The sequence below is a fragment of the Ammodytes marinus genome, assembly GCF_949987685.1.
Source record: "Ammodytes marinus genome assembly, chromosome: 7".
Lineage (NCBI taxonomy): Eukaryota > Metazoa > Chordata > Actinopteri > Uranoscopiformes > Ammodytidae > Ammodytes > Ammodytes marinus.
The window spans coordinates 5,933,983-5,956,238 of NC_137211.1; the positions used below are offsets into that span (position 1 = coordinate 5,933,983).

At 39.6% G+C, this 22,256-nt stretch overlaps 4 protein-coding genes across 4 annotated transcripts; 2 read left to right on the plus strand and 2 right to left on the minus strand.

Moving 5' to 3' along the window:
* Window positions 1-255: 255 nt before the first annotated feature.
* On the minus strand, window positions 256-8,774 carry ints11 (integrator complex subunit 11). The gene is made up of 17 exons (XM_080031822.1): window positions 8,616-8,774; window positions 8,237-8,334; window positions 7,815-7,888; window positions 7,480-7,708; window positions 6,947-7,045; window positions 6,818-6,852; window positions 6,414-6,552; window positions 6,203-6,267; window positions 5,639-5,828; window positions 5,285-5,368; window positions 5,103-5,192; window positions 4,784-4,946; window positions 4,181-4,291; window positions 3,241-3,302; window positions 2,991-3,133; window positions 2,571-2,700; window positions 256-394 (listed from the first exon to the last, which is right to left on the minus strand). The coding sequence occupies exons 1-17, from the start codon at window positions 8,641-8,643 to the stop codon at window positions 329-331; spliced, it is 1,806 nt and encodes a 601-aa protein (XP_079887948.1). The 5' UTR covers window positions 8,644-8,774; the 3' UTR covers window positions 256-328.
* Window positions 8,775-8,962: 188 nt separating this feature from the next.
* cptp (ceramide-1-phosphate transfer protein) lies at window positions 8,963-11,309 on the plus strand. Its single transcript, XM_080030459.1, has 2 exons — window positions 8,963-9,291; window positions 10,027-11,309. Exons 1-2 carry the CDS (start codon window positions 9,158-9,160, stop codon window positions 10,547-10,549), a joined length of 657 nt encoding a protein of 218 aa, XP_079886585.1. The 5' UTR covers window positions 8,963-9,157; the 3' UTR covers window positions 10,550-11,309.
* A 2,082-nt stretch (window positions 11,310-13,391) lies between these two features.
* On the plus strand, window positions 13,392-14,680 carry ubxn10 (UBX domain protein 10; the record flags this gene model as incomplete). The annotated part of the gene is made up of 2 exons (XM_080031679.1): window positions 13,392-13,694; window positions 14,297-14,680. The coding sequence occupies 2 exons, from the start codon at window positions 13,392-13,394 to the stop codon at window positions 14,678-14,680; spliced, it is 687 nt and encodes a 228-aa protein (XP_079887805.1).
* Window positions 14,681-16,756: 2,076 nt separating this feature from the next.
* On the minus strand, window positions 16,757-21,982 carry ddx19a (DEAD-box helicase 19a; the record flags this gene model as incomplete). Its single annotated transcript, XM_080031680.1, has 11 exons — window positions 16,757-16,821; window positions 16,915-17,106; window positions 17,207-17,369; window positions 17,949-18,186; window positions 18,872-19,049; window positions 19,157-19,274; window positions 19,885-19,987; window positions 20,296-20,388; window positions 21,350-21,551; window positions 21,675-21,729; window positions 21,914-21,982. The coding sequence occupies 11 exons, from the start codon at window positions 21,980-21,982 to the stop codon at window positions 16,757-16,759; spliced, it is 1,476 nt and encodes a 491-aa protein (XP_079887806.1).
* Between the last annotated feature and the right edge of the window lie 274 nt (window positions 21,983-22,256).

Sequence of the window (22,256 nt, forward strand, 5' to 3'; positions counted from 1 at the left end):
CTGAGACACTGTATATTGTACTCCAGTATTTCAAATGTTTGACTTTTCTACAAAAAGTGTTTATTAATATAGGCTTTGTACATCAAAATAAAGGGACAAATCAGAAGTGGAATATCGAATTTTTTTGCTATATCTTGTGCAGTTCGGTCTATAAATGGGTCCATGAAAGAGTCACTAAAAAAGACATTTAGGAAAAAATGAAAAGGAGCAAATTCAATCAACCTCAAGGTTAATTTTTTTTCCAGGCTCCACAAATCCAGGTTGAAAAGAGTGAGAGTAACTTATTTAATTTTGGTGGGGATTTTTTTCATTGAAATGTCCATAGTTTTCAGCACAGTCCGGATGGAAGGCCTTTCTTCAGCAGACTGGAAAGGAAGCTCCCCAACTCTTCGTCCTATCAAATGAAAAACAGAACAAAGTCACAACAAATTCAAAACATTGTAGGACATCACAAAGCAGCACATTTTGACTCAAATAACATAACATTTAACATATCAACATAAACACTGACAGCTTGAAAGTGGTAGAGGACAAACAAAAACCAGTAATCAGAACTAACTGTGTATTTAAATGTCACAATGGAAGCTACTTGTAACCCCTTAGTTTACGCACATGTCACAGATGATGTGATGGATTCATTGATTAATCTGTAATATCTCAGAAAATAGTCAAAAGGCTTGTGAAAATATCCCTAAAGCACATCTTAAAGAAAACAAGAAAAAGATCTTAAAAAAACTGTTGCCACCACATTTGATCTTTTTATCAAATACATGATTATAACTCCAACACACGGACAATTCTATGTTTTTGCAAGTCTATGTGTGATCCTGGGTTGAGGTTAACTGGCAGTAAAGTTTGCAGTAAGACACTTTTTGAGGGAATATAATATAGACATGAGGCAAAAATACACATTCTATCTTTTATGTTCTAGACCTAAGTGCATGGAAGATATGAAGCCACGAAAACCACTCTCCTTCCATTGCGTAGTGACTGAGTGCAGCGAGGCGCCTTCCCCCACCCTCTACTCTCGTCTTTTATTCTCACTCTCACTCTGTCCACCCACAGAAGTGCTTTCACTTCGACTGTTAAAACTTCCACTAAGGCCTGTGTGAGCATTTGAAGATATTGTTTGAGTGTCTGATACCCCCCCCCCCCCCCCCCCCACACACACACACACGTCTGCGGTCACAGTGGACTTTACCCACCACATACTGTCTCTGCAGAAACCTCATATAATATAAAATATGTATGTATGTAGAAGTTCTTATAGATGTATTGCTATTTGTGATGGAGAAAATACAGTTTTTCTATAAGTTATGATTCACTGAGCAGCAGCAATTTCGGAAAGAATTAATAGAATTTTGATCGGACCATAACCTTTATTTTGAACACTGTCTTGTTTTTCTAATCTGGAATTACAGCAGAGCTTTAATATTTTGTGAGATGTGATGTGTTCATATTGTTGTGATGAATTTCTGAAAACTGGGTTATCGTGCATTTCCCCCACCTGTAGGTGACATAAGGTAGACGTGATAATACATTGTTCACGGGGGTTCGACCACAACCCACAAAGGGTTTCCAACATCTTCACTACATGTGCAAAACTGCATAATACAAGCAGGATGTGATATGTTTTGATGCACTGTAAAACAATGTCATTTTACAGGGCTGATAGAATAATTTCACGCACTTCGTATTTTTTTATTTGCATGTATGTTTTTTCCTGTTTAATATTAGCGAGTAGCCAGCGTTTTCTTAAGAGTCTACAATTAAAATGGCGTTTTGGTCGATATGATACTCGTTGACAGCTTCACAGAATTATTTTTGTCAGATGAGCCTTTGGTGAGTTATCATGTGCAGAGGTGTGATGATCAGACCAGACCATTACGTGCCATAAGCTATTTACGTGCCATAAGTGGAAACTGTAAGGACGATAACTTCCTCAATGCCTGATGGTGGCTTTTGATAACTTTTAATCTGCCTTCAAACCTCACCTCGGTAGTGAACCAGCTCACGTCAGAGTCGTCAATGATCTCTGGATAAGATGTAAGACATTGACAAGGTGTCCTTTATCAGTGCTGCATTTGACACTGTACATCACACAATCCTTAGAAGAATCCCTTCTGGTAGAGTGCTACATTGGTTTAAGTTATACCTGCATGAAAAGAGCTACTATTTCTCTGTAGGAGTTTGTCCTTACAATTAATATGGAGTTCCACAGGGATTAAATTAAGGACCACTTTGGTTTAATCGTTATGTTAATCCTCAAAAACAATACATTTTTTATTTTATTTTACAATGTAAAATACTGATACATCAAATGTATAAAAGGTAATTAATTTACAGTTTGATAGTTTTTATTCAATTTCTTTTCACTGTGTTCTCAAATCTTTACTTAATAAACCTGTCCAGTTGGCTTTTTTTTGTTTCTACAGTATTCATTATTTTATGTTGAATTCCTGAAACTCAACTGAACTTCAAAAAATGGTATTCTTCGAGGACTTTCAATAGACCATTTAGACGGCACTGAGATTAAATCAGTGAAGCCCGGGGAATAAAATGTATTTTACCTGATAACTCCAGGACAGGAGTAGGACTTTGGTGTTGGTGTCTTCAGCGGAGGAGGAGACCTTCATGACGATAGACTCCACCATGACTGTGCCATCAGGGAGGTGCTGGATGGTGTAACCTTTTAACACGCTGACGCACAGAAAAACGCAAAAGCAAAAGGTTATTACAGTCAGATGTTGTCTTAAAAAACATTAAAAATGCAGCGGATATGAAAAATGGTGCAGAAATATATGACTCATATAAATTCAACATACGTCACACAATCACATCAGTATCCAGGAACAGAGGAGATAATATCTATAATTTGATTTCTCGGTTAACAGAATTGCTGCCCACATTCAGATAGTAGAGATAGTAGCTGATGTAGGTGATTTATCCAATAATGCAGATGAATTAGTAGAGTCCAGTGCTACCCTCACCTCTTGAGATGTGTGTAGATTCTGTGCAGTGTTTCGTTGTCGCTGTGCGGGTCCTGCAGCGTCACGCGGCAGGTGAAGCGTAGCTGATGTTCGTTGAGGCCGAGCTCCTTCAGGGCCTGCTCTGATGACACCAGCTTCATACTCTGTGATCGGGGGAAAGATGACAAGGTTAAATAAGCATCATCAAAGTTAATGTCCTAAGTTAAGGTTACTCAAGTGTTATGTCAATTTAATTAAACTGCAAACTTACGTTTTCTTTCATGATCAGGGTTCCGTGCATGGTGCGAGGTTTTTTGGGATCGGGAAGAGGACCTTCAACACAATGATGGTTCAGAACAATGGAGTAAGTTAGTACAAAAAAAACACAGGTGTAGATTTGATTAAGTCCCTATAATGCATAGGTGTAATACAAAACAAAGTCACTGTAACTTCACATAGTGTTAAGGTCAAAGATGAGCTGCAATGTGTGTTTTCTGCAAAAAGACGGCTTTTATTATGGAGCTAGAAAAAGTGAAATATGGGGAATACCCGACTGTTATACTATAATAATGACTTTGATGGACACAGCTAACATTAATAAAGTGATATTATGTTTAAACTTTAATTGTGACTGTATTGTGTTGGCTAATTTGTGTTCATTGCTCAGAAATGTCATTTTTACAAACTTACCAAGTCTAAACCTTTGTTGCTCTATTGTCAATCCAAACATTTATCATCTTTGACATTCGAAAATTCCTATTAACCCGGAGGACCAAATGAGGCATTCATGCATCACCCAACACAGCATGGAAATGATAGACAAGTCTAAAAATACTATGGATAACAGGGAGAGACTCTTCAGAGAAAGTCTTGAAAAGTTCAGAATAAGAAAAACATCGTTGTTCAGTCCTTATTCACACAATTATTCATTTTTTCCTCTTGTTTTAAGGTCTAATCAACTCACTTACATGACATTCGACATTACGCCAATTAATTTGGGTCGTGGCATTTAGTTGGCACCGGGCAAGATTGTTAGCCGTGTAAAAGGGTACAACATTCTAAATGTCAGGCCCATAAATCAGAGAGAACTTTGAGAGTGAAACTGTGTAGGCACCTTGTACACAGACCATCGTTACCAAAAGGCAAACTGTGTGGCACTATATTACTCCTTAGGCAAACAACTGAGGTTTTGAACCATAAACCAAACATACCTCCGAGAGCCATCTCCCTCTTGAGCAGGTTGAGTGAGATATCCACTGGCACACTGGGGTTTGTTGTCACGGTGGCTGTCTCTCCGTTGGCCGGCATGTAGCAGTCAATGCCTGTCATATACAAACACAAACATTCACAGGACTGACAACGCCCTCTCCTCTCCTAATGTGAGCATGGCTGTATGTGGTTTCAAAATTGCTTAATTACAACCACATTTACAGGGTTCTGATTCTTTGACTTGCGTGTTTCCGTCTAATCACACACAACAGTCTCTTTTTCTTCCTTTGCAGTTGTTTTATGTCTTTTAACAAACAAAATTAAACGGTAGACGTGAGGTTGAAAAACAATGTCGATCTCCTGTTCCACACCGGCTCTGTGGCCCACCGCTATTTTCATGTACCAGCTTATATTCATCTCTAAATATCGTTTCGATTACCTTAAATATTGTCTAACATATAGATCTAACATTTAAATGAATTAAAATAAAACATTTACACAACTTAAATAAAAAAGGGAAATCATTAAGAGTATAATACATTGAAAAGAGATTTAAACTATCGCAAAGTATGGCTCTAACGATGCACACATTCACACACACTTACTGAACTCCTGCTCGATCTTGCCCTTGAGGAACTCCATCTTGGCCCCCTCCCCGTGCACCAGCAGCACATTGCGAGGCTCTGCCATGCGGATGAGCTGCATGATGCCCTTTGCATCAGCGTGGGCACTGAAGGACATGTACTCCACCTGCAGCTTCACATCCAACTGGAGGAAAGCACAGAAACACGAGTCAACAGCTAGTCAGTGTTGTTTTTCCACATAGATCACAATGACATGGTTTTGTGTATTATTTTTGAAATATTGGTTTGATATTTTCGAAAAAAAAATACTCTGATTGGCTTTCTAGTTGTTGTCACTCACCGTTGATCTCCCTTCCATCTCCAGTTTCCTCTGGCCGTTAAGGATCTTGTGACCGATTGTTCCTTGTACACAATACCCCGGCATGATTACCTAAAACAAAGAGAGCGCAATTGGTTGTTTATCAGGCTTTGAAACCCTTTTAAAAGAAAACAAACAGAAGCCATTTGCTTAACGAGACTCACCATGTTCTTCTCATTTCCCGCCCATTTCTTGAAGATCTGCAGGGACTGACCGGCATGCAGCATACCTGGCGTGGCAAACACCACCTGGAAGTGCACACATACGGTTGTAGTTCACATGCATTTTAATCCTAAGGAGTTTTTTAAAGTTTAATTTAGTTTATGAAGATACTCATTAGCTTCTGTATGTCCTAAACAGTAGCTACTCTTCCTGGAGTCTCCATTATTTGATAACAATATTACATAAACTGGATTACATACATACATACATACATACATACATACATACATACTGTATAAATAAAAAAGGTAAAAAATGTACATTTAGTTGTTTTATTTTGAAGAAACACTACTCACCATAGGTCCAGGGTTATCAGCGTAGGAGCGATCAAAGGGCTTGATGTGCTTAAACTCAAACATGTTTCTCTGTACAAAGGTTTTTCTAATCTTCTGGTTGGTCCACGTGATGAAGAGCTTGTAATAATGATTTGCCTTCTCCGTCAGCCCCGTGGAGAAGTAGATGGGGGCCTTTAGGTTCATCCTCTCCCTGGGTGGTGAGAAGAGATGATTAGAGTAGAGCCACCACTTAATATGACAAAGTTCACACACACAACCCATTATTGAGTCAAGCTTAATAATATACATACAAGGGATGATCATTTCTGGCCTTTGAAGACGGCAATTACACCACATTATCAATATTATTATTATATTTAATTGTACCACCAACAGTTACAGAGTGGTACATGGACATTATCTGATGACTGTCTTTGCTTTCTTCTTCCTTGCTTTTAACAGAGGAGTATTCATTTTTCACCAACTTCTACTGATGTTTAAGAAAATATACAAAAAAGCTACAAAATGTGACTTTTGGTTCTGGCGCTTGCTTTTAGAATGAAACAACCAAAAGAAAAAACCTACCAAAATGTTTCCAGCAGGATACAAAGCTCCTGTGCTCTCCCGAGAGCAAAAACTGGAATGAGAACCTGAAAAAGATAATGAGATTTTTTTTTAATTATAGACAAATTTCACTTACTTCTCTCTCCATAAATGCAAGAGATGAAAAGAAACTTCAAAACATAATTAACCCCTTACTACAAAATACAGAATTCCATTAACTTTAAGACATTACCTTCCCTCCTCTCTCTATGCTTTCATGCACTTTCTTCAAGAAGTCTCTCTCTCTGCATCTCTTGGAGTCACGGATGGTGGTGGCGTACGTCGACTCTGAGATGAGAATGTCTGGACGGCACTTGTCGATCCACGCAGCGCTGCAAACATACATTCATTAGAAAATATATAGGCTATAAATAATAGCCAAAATAATCTTATTTAATACATTTTATTAATTTCCTTGTATAAGACAATACAATATCACCACAGCAACACATTGTCATTATGCATCTTTCGTTTAGTTTCCTTTTGCAATCCTGCCATTTTTGCAGGTAAGGTTGTCACCTGATGTGTGTACCATGTTCCTGATTCTATGTGAATGCAACTCAAACACCAGCATATAATACACTTCAGCCCACTTACCCTAAATGCCTGTCAGGTGTCATGTTGTAGTCTCCCTAAAAAAAAAAGAATAAGAAACGACATTACTCTGAGATCATAGCCGTCACATTCACTGACTCTGATCCAGCCCAGACACTTGTTTGAACTCACGGTGTAGACCACAGACTCTGATCCCACTTTGATGTGCACCATGGCTGCTCCCAGGACATGGCCCGCGTAGTACGCCTTGATCTCCAGCTCATCGTCTACCTGTTGGCAGCAGCAGAGAAACAGAAAGAGCGCTTGATTTAGCATCAAAAGAGACAAGCAGCTGGTGCAGAGGAGGCGGTTAAAGGTGGATTCTGGAGAATGCTTGTTGTCAAATTAAGTTATTCTTTTCAAAACCTGTGTAAGTTTCCTCACAATCTGCTACCTGTTCGTGCTTTGTGTGAGCAGAGAAAAAAATCTGGTGTGAATACATAGCGTAGGCTCTGTGAACTGGAATGTAAACAAAAGGAGGACCAATGTAGCTGGCAACTTGCCAGATTACAGAGCCTAGGCTCTGTATTAACACTGGATTTTTTTCCAGCACATACACAGTACAGAGAGGACATGGATCTTGAAGAGCTATTCACTGGTTTTGACAAAGAGGGATTTTGACAACATGCATTCTCCAGAATAAAAGGCGTATATGAGCACTGCACCTGGACAGTTTGGTGGAGGTTCAGAGGCACCACTTTCTTCATGCAGTCCTTGATCATCTGCGAGGTGAAGAAGTTGGTCTCTCCCTTCTTGTCGACGGTGATCTTGCGGAAGTCTTCCAGCAGAATAGGACAGATGGCCTTGGTGGGATGGGTCATGTAGATGGGCCCATCGAAGCCCACCATCTCACTCATGAAGGGCAGAGCGCCGCAGTGGTCCAAGTGGAAGTGGCTGAGAGAGAGAAGCAGGTGGTGGCCATGTAAGAAAAACACTGAATTATTTTGTTTATTTGAGATTGAAATGGAATGATACATTTGGAATATTTATGACAACAAACCTGATGATCACGCAGTCCAAAAACTCTGTCAGACGCCCGTTCTGGGTGATGTAAGAAAAGTCTGGGAAACGCCTCTGCAATGACAACACACATTTGCATTTAATCGGGGTAATACTGTAATTTATCCATTATCACAAGATTTGAAACAAGAAACTAACAATATGAAGAATTGAAAACACTAAACTACGTGTAGCAATAAATTGACAGACTTAATTGTTTGCAGGTTTGTTTACATTTTTTTTGTCTGGCTCCCATATTTTACCCCTAACTTTTTATGTTGATATTTGACAATTTGTTTTGTGCAAGTCGGGAAACCAAACCAAACCAAACTAATGAAAAAACACATCACATCGTCTTCACATTGATATCTTACACGGTTGTTGTTTTTTCCTTTTGATAAACAGTAATCTGACTTGACTTACATCGTCATTGTATCCCATGTGCATGCCACAGTCGAGCATGATGTTTTTGCCTCCGATGGAGACGAGGATGCAGCTGCGGCCGACATCCTGTCCAGCACCTTGGAGAGGGAACAGTGAAGTTTGGGATAAACACCTTAAAAAACAAGACAGTAACTGCACCTCTAAGGCCAGTAAGTGTGTTATAGCTTTTCCAGCTAACTACAGCTACGTAACGGAAAAGGGTGAATATATAATAAGCCCTTTTCAGACACACACAGAAAATATTAGTTATTACAATGCAAATAGAGCCAGAAATGTAGAAAACATATCAAAGTTCTGCACACATTTGTTGACGGAACTAGCAGTGAAGATGCTAGTGTGGCTAAGTAATGTTACTCACCCAGTGGTGTTACTTTGATTTCAGGCATGTTTTCTCATCAGGGTTTAAAACGCAGGGGAATGCCACCTCGTTATACACGCGGCCGATGAATAGAGCCGCTTCTTGCAATGTGTTTATTGTCTAACTTGAGTGCATGTGGGTCATTTCGAGTAGCAACGTTTTTCTTACTATACTTTCAAGCTTCCCACAAGAAAACGACAAAATATCCGGACAGCGATTTCAAAATAAAATATTTTTTGGATCAACATGGGTGACTTTGATACCGCTCTAGACGCCAGCGCTTTTACTTTGAAGGCAACATTGCTGTCTGGTGTGTCCCGGTTCGAGTCTGCGCAGTAGAAGCGGATAAGACCAGGAATGACCTGTCGTTCGCGTTCCAGTCACGAATTTCTCTTGCACTTTTCACTTTTCCTCTGGGTAATGTGTCCTGGATTTTAATGGTTATACCTCAAGACTCACGTTCGTCGCTAACTACGTTTGCTCATTTATTTGTTGCCTAGGCTACTCGCTTTTTATCGACAGCACTTCCTCATTCAAAAACCATGGCTGATTCTGTGGCTTCAGACGATCAGAAATTCTGTTTGCAGGAGGTGCTCGACACTTTCAGACTGTGTTTGTCGGAGAATAAAGAAGTGTATCTTGAACACTACGTGGCTGGCTGGCGAGGTCTTATAAAGTAAGTGATATGGGGTCAAATGAAATCGATACAAATGTCTTAACAGCATTGAATTCAGTGATCTACAATAGGCCTTGATTGTATTATATCCTAATGATTTAATGAATATGTCAAAGGTTTCCCTCACGGCAAGACATGTGGAGAAGGCTTTTAACAATCTTTTTTGATCTGCTTTGAAATGTAATAATAATGCCAATAGTTTATTTGTATAGCACTTTTAAAAACACAGTTACAGAGAGCAAAACAGATAAAAAGGATAATTAAAAGCAAAGGGCATAACATACATGTAAGTATGTACACACATAAATATGCCCCATAAAAAAAAATACAGGAATAGAAGTTAATATATAATTAATTTAAGACCTTAAATCAATTGTTAGCATCTATTTTTTAAATATTGTTCCACATGCCTCTTGCATGTATTTCAAATACAATAATGAAAAAGAACATTTTTAACATTTGAAGTAGAAATGTCTTTCTCTACAGTTTTGGTTTTTGTGACATTGCCCTTTAAATTCATTCTGAGTGGCAACAAAAAAGTATTTAAAAAGTCTTGAATGTGCTTGCTTTGAGCTGTAAAACCCTAATTTTTGTCTTGTGTAGCATCCCCTTTGTGGACTGATTGTAATTTGCAGTCACTTACAGCCTGATTCTAGTGCAAACACTACACTCAGCTATAACAACGAGTCCTTGAGGCGTTTATTGACAAGACATTATCGCTTATCCCTTCAACAGGTTTCTGAACAGCTTGGGGAGTGTCTTTGGCTTCATATCCAAGGATGCCGTCAACAAGATGAAGATCCTGGTGGGGCTCTTGGAGGGTGCGGACGGGTCCCATTACGTCACCTTCCAGTCCATGGTGAAATACGAGCTGGAGAGTGAACTAGTGGACCTGACCAAGCGTGGCACGCACCCCGAGTCCGGCTGTCGCACTCTGCTGAGGCTACACCGCGCACTGAGGTGGCTAGAGCTTTTCCTGGAGCGTCTCCGCATTAGCAGCGAGGACAGCAAGACGTCTGTGATGTGTGCGGACGCCTACAACGAGTCCCTGGCCCAGCATCACCCATGGGTGGTGCGTAAGGCCGCGGGCGTGGCTTTCTGCGTGCTCCCAGGACGCCCAGCTTTCCTGGAAGTCATGAACGTGGGTCCGACAGAGCAGGTGGTGGCCATGCTAGGGGAAGCTGTACCTCTTATATCTGAAGTGTACCAGGTCACAGAGGAACTTTACGCCCAAAACAACATGCTTGACTTACCGTAGTGTTGTGATCAGACACTCTATACAATATATGACATTGTATTTACAGTGTGTGTCCTACTGAAGGGCTGTCTGCTGCTCCTGTCTGCTGAGTTAAGTGTTGTGCAATCTCTGTTCAGTGTTGGACTCAAATAATCAATACCTTTTCTTGACACATATAATATGTGTATATCTACTGCAGTATCAAACTACTGTTAACCGTAATCTTAATATTGCATGTTTACCTTTGCACTACATTACCATGATATAAACTGTGGATGATTTTTTAAATTCAGCTTTTGATTGTAGATTTCATAGTTTTTATCGCAGGTTTTCTACAGGTTTCAAACTATGGTTTCAACCAGTTAAATGTAAGACTTGTTAAAACCTTTTTAAGACCATTCGCCCACATTCAACATGCATTATATGGTTGCATGTTGTTTTTTTTTGTTTTGTTAACAAAAAATCCAAATTCATAATCCAAATAAATTTTAAGGTTCTAGAGTAATGTGGATCCTTAAATATATTAATGTGGATCCTTAAATATAATGTGGATCCTTAAATATATTCAACAAAATATATATTTGCAGTTCAATGGCCGGACAGAAGAATACTAATAAAGTTTTACTTTACTTTCTAAATATCTGTAATGTTGATTTAAGTTTTTTTTTTTACTTTAAAAGTTGTTGACCTCAAACAGTATATGCTCTCAATACAATTTCTCATTTAATGTGTAAATTACACAGTATTTTATTCTTTATTTGAAGAGATGGTGTATTGTTTTACAATAATGTACTGTACTGTATTTCTGTTCATTAAAAAGCAATGATTAATATGCTCTATTTAACAATTACTGACCAGTTTGAGAAAAATTGTGTCAAATGGCCTTTAACCTGAGAGTATTAGCTACCTATTTATTATAAATAGGTAGCTAATACTCCCTACAAATGAGTTTTTATCATTTTTGAGCCATTGAAGACATCCTTTGTCATGTGGACAAGTATCTTTTCTCAAATGTGTTCTATTTTGGAGAAAATAGGGGGTTGTTATTACAGTAACTTCAGAAAGCCCGTCTGAAACCAAGCTAAACAACAGTAACTCAGAGTTACTGTATTCTTCCTTTGTTTTGCGGTGCTGAAGCAAGAGTTACTGTACTTCACCTTTGTTTTGCCTCACTTAAAAGGGACATGTATGTGATTTATTTCTGACTACTATCTCTCTCAGTTCATACAGAAATCAAGTTTCTAACATTGTAGGCCTATATTCAATCAAGGCACTATAGCTTGCTAGCTAGCTAGCTAAGCCAGCCTAACCTAACGTTAGCTTAGCTTGCGATTACACAGAGAGCACCAAGCTAATGTCAGACAGCAGACAACAGCCTTTTTACATAAAACAGTTACATATAGGACTTCAGAGGGGTTTACTAAACTTTTTTTTTTCACTGTCAAGGTTGATAGAGAGGGCATACAATTTATTTTTATATTCTCGCGTTGTAAGGCAAAGCCCACCCTCTAAACACATTTTATTTTAAATAAATATTAGTAGTTTCAAAATGCTCAGAAACCTCCCAAAAGCCTTGATATAATTTGATTTGAAAAGTTACTTTGACACATTAAAAAGTTTACAATAATGCTACGATATAATAAATGGTGTAAATTAATAATATCAATATTAACCTAACAATAATGTAAAGAATAACAGTAAAATATAGCTTACAAGTTAATTACAATATAGGCCTATCATTATCAAACTAAAGATTGAATCACATTGGTCATTAAACTGCTTTTAAAAGATAAGGTTTCCATATAAAATGGAAGTTACTGCCTTTCTCTTTGGTATGACACAGTGTTTTTTGTAAGCTTTGCAAAGTTAGAATACAGTAGCCTAACTACCAAATAAGGGTCAATGGTAAAATCAGAGGTAAATATGAATATGTAGAAAAAATAACTTAATATAAAGCTAAGGAATGGGCACATAGTCAATGATCTGCCTGTTACTATTTTGGCTGGACAACAGGAAAACTTTAAAGTCATTTTTCTCAGTTTGGAACTCTGGGGAGTTACTGCCTTCTTCCTTTGTAGGGCATTGTCCAAAGTAGTTGATGAGACAAATTAACATTACTACTAATCGGGATCCCTTAATTTATTACAACAAACTTAGTTAGGGTTTTTTCTCTTCATGCATGGGAAAATATGCTAACTATTTTTAACAAACATCTCAAATTCAGTAATATATATTTAGTAATAATGTGAAAACAGAAATGCATTAGGCTATACAAATATTTTAATAATGATATTAAATCCACTGGTGGTGGTGGCTGATGTGTAGGCCTTACCATAACTATACCATCAAAACTGCCATGTATGTGGGCCTACAAGAAAATGGCTTTTAAATAACTGAAAACACTAGTGAGTATTGCATGGAAGTATTAAGGTGATGAAACAATGTGTTTTGGGTTGCTGAAGAGGGGCCTGAATAAATCTTATGAATGGAGTTGCAGTTGCGCACCTTCGCCACCAGGAGTCTCCTCCGCCCTTTGACCGCAAGTCGTCGTCAGGGCAACAAGACGGAATGTCATGGCAACATCGCTGACGCTTTAAAAGAGGTGCTTCCGGCTGGAGCTTGTAAACTGGATGAGGAACTCAAAAGTAGGCTATGCGCTCCAGAGGCGTTTATAAAGCTTTATTCTGTAATGTAACTTCAGTGTCACATATATGTTTTTACATGTAGTAAAACGGCTTCTTAACAGGAGCCAGTGGAGACCAGAACTAACCTAAATATGACGTTTTTACTCTTTTTGTGAAGGATTGAACCTCCCTGGCCGACGTCCAATGCAACAAAGAAGAGTAACATTTGGTTATTATCGATGCACGTAACAAGGCCGACGTCCTCTAAAGGGCGAAGCAGAACCGCGGCCATCAACAACAACAACAACAACCCACTTCACGCAGGCGACCCCGGCAGCACCCATAGGTTACCTGCTTCTCCAGACTCGGACTCTCGCGGGCCGGACCGGAACCTCCGCTGCCAGTCTCAGCCCATAATGTGGCACCAGGCGGGCCAGCTGAGCCGGGAGGAGGTGCTGCAGATGCTGCATGCGCCCACTGCTCCGCCACTGTCCCTCAACAAGTACAAGGTCCTCCCGTCCATAGAGAAGAGACACACAGAGGTGGGTGCTGCTAGTCTGTCAGATGATGATCATTTATTTCTCTCCCCTTATGACGTCATAAGAGAGGGTTGTTTCTTCCTCATACTTTGGGAGTCTCTAGTCACATGGGGAAGGATGCATATTTTTTTTTAACCTTTATTTATACAGGTAAATCCCATTGAGACCGAAGACTCTTTTACAAGGGAGACCTGTTTTCCTTTCCCACGTTACCATTCACACACACATTCATACACCGATAGCAGGCTAACTATCGACATTCACACAAGGCAAGGTGGGTGAAGTGTCTTGCCCAAGGACACAACAACCATGACACAGGTGGCAGGGCGGGGATCGAACCTCCAACCCTGCTCATCAGCCGACCCGCTCTACCAACTGAGCCACAGCCGCCCCAATATTAATTTTCAAAAAGTGCATTCTGCATCTGTTTGACTGCTTTATTGACCTTTAATGTTTGTTGAAACTTGTTGTTTTAAACCATTTTAATGCATTGTTTTATGTCTGGTTCTGTTGGTTAGCCAAAGTCAAATTCCAACCCCGGTACACAATAAACATATAATAACCCTATTTTGTTTTATTCTATTCTATTCTATCGTACCATGCAGCAAAAGCACAGACACATGGAACCAGACCTACCCCTGATAAAGGCCGTGTCCCAAACCAGCAGCTGGGAGGTGGAGCGGTCCAAGCCCTCTTATCCAACACCGACCCAAGATCATGGTGTCACTGCTGGCAGTTTGCTCCTAGCCGTCCGGGCTCCATGCGGCAGGAGGTTTGAGCAGCACTTTTACCCCACAGACAAGCTGCTGGCGGTGAGAGCCAGTGCAGAGGTCAGGTATGGAGCCCAGTATGGAGACGTTTGCATCGAGACCATGGACGTGCCACGCAGGACCTTCACAGACATGGATATGACCCTGGCCCAGTGTGGCATCGTGAGCAGATCGGTGCTTTGTATCTCACAGAAAGACAGCATGGTGGAGCACAACTGAGCTGAAATGATTTTGTTTTTCCTTTATTTTTGCAGTTATAATTTGGATTTATGGTCGGATTGAAGAGTCAGCAATTCTGGAGAACAAGCATTCTCCAGAATTGCTGAATCCACCTTTAAAGCTAAAAACTAAAACTAAAAATATCTTTTCATTTAATGTTTCTCACTGTGCAGAGTGATCTAGGTTCAGACATTGATGCTGTTTGTTTTTCTCTTACTCTGACTTCAAGACATGTACATACAAGCATGATTTTAACTTAAGCATGTTGGATGGGGAAACTTTGAACCCACAGTTCACAAACTTTTTTGTGAATTGAGACTTAAATTGAAGAATTGAGAAAAAAAAATGTGTCCAGCAGATAAACTTAGAAAATGAAAAATATTTTTATATTTATAGGTTCTGTAGTCCCATATCTGTTTTGCCCCATGAGGAATAGATGTGCTTTAAGGAATTTTGTGGAAAAACCTTTATCAGACTCAAACTATTATTTAAAGCAAATCATTTTTATGTCTTGAAACATATCTCTATGAAGTATAGACAAGCTTATTTGCTTTAAATGTTTGACTAAAGTACATTTTTAACAATTACTGTAAGTGTGCAAATTACTCTTATGAGGTACCTTGTTTTGCTGTATTATTGCACTTAAGGCAGGTTCATTCAAGTGTATCCTGTGTGGCTGTGTATAACCACAGCTGACCTCACTTCAAACAGTTTTATTCAAATCAGCCGATAATAAGCAGCGATTCTGCTGGCAAATGCAGCAAAACAAAAAGAGATTTCTTTGTTTACCTGTTGCCACTTTTTCACTTGATGTTCTCGTTTGCCAAATAAAGTTCTTTAATAAGGATTCAAAGACACAGCTGTATATTTCTGGTTGGTTACCAATATATAAAAGGCAGTTCCTCACACTTTATTTTCGATACCTAGTACTGTAACTGATTTAAAGTCATCCTTAATGTTTTACAGACTTGAATGGGATGAGTCATTAGTCTAGATAGAAATCTTTCATGCAAACAAAGAAGGGTAACAGCATGCCTTTTGCATAGAAGACGTTTTGATATGTTGAAGTAGGAAAAGCACAAGTGTAAATATAAAAAAAATATTTGATTCAATTTCTGATTCAAAAATGACATCTATGAAAAACTCATTTCAAACAACCGAGTGGGTTCAGAGCGAGTTCTACTGGCTTTTATATTTTTCCCTACTAAAGGGAAACAAATTTGTTCTTAGATGGATGAGAGCTTTGTGTTCATGATTGAAGACTGATTATTCTACATCAAATGTCTTTTATATAAATTCAGGGCATCTCACGCTCACTCTGGAATTTTTTATTTTATTTTTTTTTAATCACACACTAAAGAGAAGTGAATTATGGGGTAGAAGGCTTCTCATCTTTTTGATGTGTGTTCACTGAATACAAATATTTTGAATCCTCATGTTTAATAAAGGTTCCGAGCAAAACCGATTCATTCTTTTAAAAGGCACCCAATTTAATACTCGTACTTGAAGAGTTGTTGAACCCTGTCCTCCGAGAAACTTAATTGGTTTAAAAAGTAGAATTTCAACTGCAAGAAACTGAAGAGGTTTTATATACAACAGTACATTTTATTTTTTTTTGAATCAATATTCAGCCCCCACAAGCAGCTGAGACAGGCATTTAATCCTTAGATACTTCAAGTCACACAAGGAAATATTATATTATAGAACTCAACCTTTATCAGGCCATGCAAAAGAACAAATCACTTCAAACAACACAGCAAACAAATCAACTGTAGTATCGTCACCTTAAATGCTGTTTTAACAGCTAGTGGTTAGCTTATAGTCTCTGGGAGACAGCCTTAAGGCTTAAGGTGACTTCAGTGATCAAACTCAGACAAATTAAATAAATTATAAGTAAAGAACTTTGGCAAAAAATGACTTCCTTGAAATAAGTTTGCATAGTCAACATTGGTGTGCGCATTTCTCTTCTGTAAACATTAACACGCAAAGAATAAACCCTTGAAAGAACTCAAGTCACATTTGAGGTAAAACGTATAACTGCCTCATCACTGGTCAGCAACGCCTTTAGCGTAGCGCTCAGCAGCTCATCAGGAGTTCCATTTCCTCCAGATTGCTGGTGTCCAGTTTGGTGATTCTCCTATCTGTGGAGTGGGGGAGACAGAGACATTTAGGTCAAGCGAGTATCCTTATATTTGCTGTAACATGTCACCAGACTGAAAGAAATAGGAACCTACTGAAGTGCATCTCAATCTGGTTGATAATATCCATGCTGTGTTTGCTGTCCACCATATTGACGGCGAAACCTCTCCTGCCGAAGCGTCCCGTGCGGCCGATCCGGTGAAGGTACGTCTCATTGTGGGCGTTTCCCTCCATGTCCACTGGGAGGTCAAAGTTCACCACTAGGGAAACTTGTTCCACATCAATACCTGGAATCAACACAACCACAAATGTGTTATTTATGGTCACCTACCAACATAAAGGGCGATGTTTAAATTGTGCTATTACATCCATCTTAGCCTCCCTCACCTCTGGAGCAGACGTTTGTGGTCACAAGCACCTTCTCTTTGCCGTTTCTAAAGCGTTCGATGACGGCCGCTCTCTGCTCCACGGTCATCTCCCCGCTCAGCAGTGCCACCTGGTGGCCCTCTTTGGTCAGGTTAGCGGTCAGCCAAGCTGCCATCTTGCGAGTCTGAAGGAAAAGTGTTAACCCTGGATTCCACTGGTTACGTCTGCGTTGTGTAACAGCGCCGCTGCAGCACCGCGGAACAGCTGGAGTCGCGGAACAGCTGGAGACCCCGCGCTAATTACTTAATGACTAAATAAAAGCCTTGCCTATTTGTCGCGGAAGGTTCTGGACTGACGGAGCTACAACGGAGTAAATAAACAACGCAGCTGAACCAGTGGAATCACACACTCACTAGAGTAAAGTAAAAAACCACAACAAGCGAGCCTAAAAACTTTTTTTTGCCATGTCGAGGATTTTCCCCCCCTTAATTTTAGAATTTCCATCACCCTTTTCTGATGCTATACTTCAAAATGCACAACAAAATCAGGGTGATGGAAACCCAGCTATTGCTTTCTTCCCATGTGGTCCTCCAGCCCTGCTTGTTGAATTTCCATATTTAAATCAGCATACAAAGCAAGCAGAAAATAGTCATGTCCAGATGTCGTTATAAAAACACAGATCAGTAATACAGGTGTCCCTTTTACCTGCTCCAACATGGGAAAAGAAAATACATAAATCATAATGAAGTGTGTGCTGACTTACATGGCAGAAGATCATGGCCTGGGCTATGGTAAGGCTGCCGTATAGATTACACAGGGCAGTGAACTTGTCCTCCTTCTCCATACAGACCACATAGAACTGTTTGATGGTGTCCAGGGTCTCCTCCTCGCGCTTCAGTCTGATGATATTGGGATCGGGGACCACCTGCTCCGCAAACCTCCACACAGAGTCCTCGAAGGTCGCAGAGAAAAGGAGCATCTGGCACTCCTTTATCAGCTGCCTGCATTGGTAGCAAAGAAAAGGAGGAAAACATGTAATAAAGGATTTCATCTATAGGAGCCTTTCAAAAACACCCAAGGTCCTGTTATAGAGTAAAAAGACTTTCTGTAGACTCACGAGGCCCTGTGACTGTACTTTCTTTCACCTAAAACCCAAAGACGAAGGACTATTTCTAACATCACTATATAGACAATAGATTGGTTTTGAAGCTGTAGGTACTAAAAAGAACAATTATAAAATTAAGACAAATTTACAGTATTTAAAAAAAAAACTTAAAAAACACAGGGATTAATGTGGGGTGATGATTAACAATCGGACTGAATATGCCAGTTGTAAAAAGATGTGTTTTGAGATGGGACTCGACAGTAGGAAAGAGACAATATAACGGATGTCTCTGATGGGACGGAGATCCAAGCTTCTTTTAAAAAAAAATATATTTTTATGCATTGGACAGAGTGGACAGACGTGGATGAAATGGGGTAGAGGGGGATGACTTGCAGGGAACGACCACAAGGAATTTGTAACCCCCGGTCTGCTGCGACAAAGGACTGAGCCTCAATATGGTACGCACTCAATTCTAACCACTACACCATGGAGCTCTCCCCCCAAGCTTCTCTTGTAACAAACAAATCATGGCTCTTTATTATTATCCTCATTGGTAGGTTTCCCAGAAAGGCCCCCCCCACCTGTGGATGCGAATGCTCTGGTCCCTATGGCCCTGTGTGGCGATCATCACATCAGCCTCGTCCAGCACAAACATAGTAATCTTCTTGGGGTCGATGAACTTGTATTTGGTGCACCAGTCGAGGACCGTGCCTGGTGTGCCGATGACAATCTGCTCCTGCAACTTGACGCCTCGCTCCACTGAACAGAAATTAATTGAATAAAAACCAACAGTGCCACTCCAATGACTTTAATAACAATGGATGGGTCGCTAATTCAAAATCAGATATAGTTACTGGGTCACGTACTACTTCTGTTGCCCCGAATGCCGTACGCCAGCTTCACGTCGGGATAGAACTTCCCCATCTGCTCGATGACTTGACCGATCTGCAGAGCCAGCTCGTACGTCGGCGAGATGCAGAGGCACTGAAAGAAAACAAAGGAGTTGTTTTTAACAGGGAGTATATTTCAGCATTTACAACAACTGAATGTCCACATCCATGTTATATTACATTAAGCTGAAGCTTTATCCAAAAGAGACTTCCAATGCGTGCATTCATCCATAAAGATACAAACTCAGAACAGCGAGGAATCACGTAAGTACATTAGCTTCAAATAAGCCAACATATAATGTGCCACATGCCAAAGTCAAGTCAAAGTCAACGGTTTTTTATTGTAAGTTCCGATATATGCAAGACATACATCAGAATCGAAATGGCGTTTATCACTGACCCAAGGTGCAATAGGAACGATAAAAAAAGAAAAAGATATAGAAGAGAAAAAGATAAACATTACCTAAAACATATTTACATTAGATAAATTCTAAATACTAAGTAGTGCAAATGAATGCCAGTGCTACATGTACAAGTGCAATTTTCTTTTTTTTTGTATAACCATCATCTTCTTAGCCGTGGTGCAGTCGGAAGAGATGTGTTTTTTAGCCTGCGACGGAAGATTTGTACACTTCCAGCTCAGTCCTGATGTCAATGGGGGGGCTTGTTCCCCCATTTGGGTGCCAGGACAGCTGTCAGCTTACCTGAGTCCACTTATTGGCTGGGTTAACATGGCTGAGCATGGCCAGAGAGAAGGCAGCCGTTTTCCCCGTCCCAGACTGCGACTGGGCGATCAGATTCTGAGGTCTGAAACCAGAGAAAACACAACAAAAAGAAGTTAATCACAGACCAACTTGGTGTGAGGAAGGTTAAAAAGCGTTTTATTGAACAACTGCAAGGACTTTTGACATTTTATTAAAAGGGAAAATAATTACTGGCAATTTTTGTTCTGAAACAATTTAGTCAATCCGAAGAAAATCCAGCCAGTACTTTTCCGAGAGAAATGCCTTTTACAATAAGTTATAACAATTGTTACATGTCCCCATCCATTGACTCATTAGTTAACTGAATACCTCTTTCAGCAGTATTTCAGAAAGGAGTAAAAATGTACTCACGGCTGTGCCAACATCATGGGTAAAGCATTCTCCTGGATCCTGGAGGGTCTGTTGAATCCCATGCTGTAGACGCCCTTCAGCAGCTCAGGTTTCCTATGGATCATGACAATAATCATAGGTTGTAAATGACCTTACATCCGAGAAATGCAGCTCAAGTGCATAACAATGAGGAAATTACATGTGGTGAGTGGTTTACATGAAACATTTCATGCATAATGATCACTAGAGTGTTGACTTATTTTAAAAAGCGTTTTTCTTGTATGTTCACGGGGGTTGTGATGGTATAAAAAGGTAAATGGACTCCACTTATATACCATTCTTCACTGATTTTCTCTGATGATCTTCAAAAGACATTGTTTTCACACACATACGTCACCACAGTGGATTTAAAGCTAACCGTATTGTTTTTTTTTATAGTTGACACATAATATATAATTTTATTCAATGCTTTGTTAAACAAGCATTTAAGTTTAAACACTGCTTGATTAATATTGTGTTTTTATCATGCATAAAAAGGATAAAATCCTGATGAGTTTGTTGTAATTCCTGCATAAAGGGGTTAAACTGACATAAAATTGGCACAGAAAAAGGGATCGAATGCCATAAGTAAATTAATAATGCCCAACTTGATAATGAAAAATTATAATGAAAATAATAAAAAAATAAAAACACACTTATTAAATATGATAAAGTAGAAGAGTAGAAATACAGAGTGCTGCTTAGGGTTGCAAAGAAAAGTCAAACAAGAATAAAGTGTTTGATATCGCTCAGATCCCCTTTCCATTCCAATGGACATGACTTTTCAAGGATGCTTAGGACATTCTAGATGGTTGCAATTAGGTCCAACATTACACCCAAAAAAGGTGACATTGCGTGGACCTTAAACAACTCCAACAAGTTGTACTGCTGTGATATTAAGCCAATAAACTTAATATAGAAAATAATCATTTAAAAATTAGAATGAATCTGGACTGCTGTTATAGTCAAATAAAATAAACTATCAATCATTTTGTGTTTTTGTTCAAATACAAATATGTTGGAGAGTCAAACCCACAGCCTGAGCTCCTCGAAGGTCTTGACAGAGTACAGAGGGGATGTGGGGTCTCGCTGCAGGACCTCCACCTGGTTCCGGTTCCGAACCAGTGAGCGCCGGATCAGTTTATTCAACAGGGACTTCTCGGCTAGGTCCACTTTGTCCTGGTCCCTCTTCGACCAGCCTCCATGTTCAGTCGTCTCTCCGGCGGGCACAATGTTGCCTGCACAGGTGGGTGGGGTGGGGGGACAATACAACAGCAAGGCCATTAAAACACAACCATCCTACCACCATAACTAAGTTGTAAAATTTTATTTTAAATCAGGGGAAATGTTAATCATGTCACCATTGACGTCTCCTCTCACGTTGCGCAGTCGGTCCACTTTCTTTGAGAAGTCCAACTGAACCGGGAAAATACATTTAAATCATATTATTAGTTAAAATGCAACATGCGAATAGTGCTAGCAAGCCATTTTGACAGCACAGCAGCAAGTTAGCATTGAGAGCTAACCTGCTGCTAACGAGCAATGAGCAGGTTAATTTGATGTAGCTTTGAAGTTTACTTTGAACTTTTTTAAAACTTACCTGTACTGGTGGAGTTGTAGCCTCTTGGACATCAACCGCAACCGCCCATGAATCTCCGCCGGCAGACATTTCAAAAATGAATTGGGTTTCTTCCGAGACAAACAACACTTTTTGTGATTTAAAAAGTTTGATGTCAGCGTGGATGATGAGAGAGCGTGTGTGAAGTGACGCGGACAGTGCCGCTGCTCTCCTGACCTGGATCAACCACAAACCACAGATGCTACCTTCATTAGCGTCGGAAATATCAGTGTTATGTGACCTCGGCCGCCAAAAGCGACTAATTTAATTATTAAATTATTGTTAAATTGGAAGCTACTGGTTTAGTTATAACATCAGCTAGTGT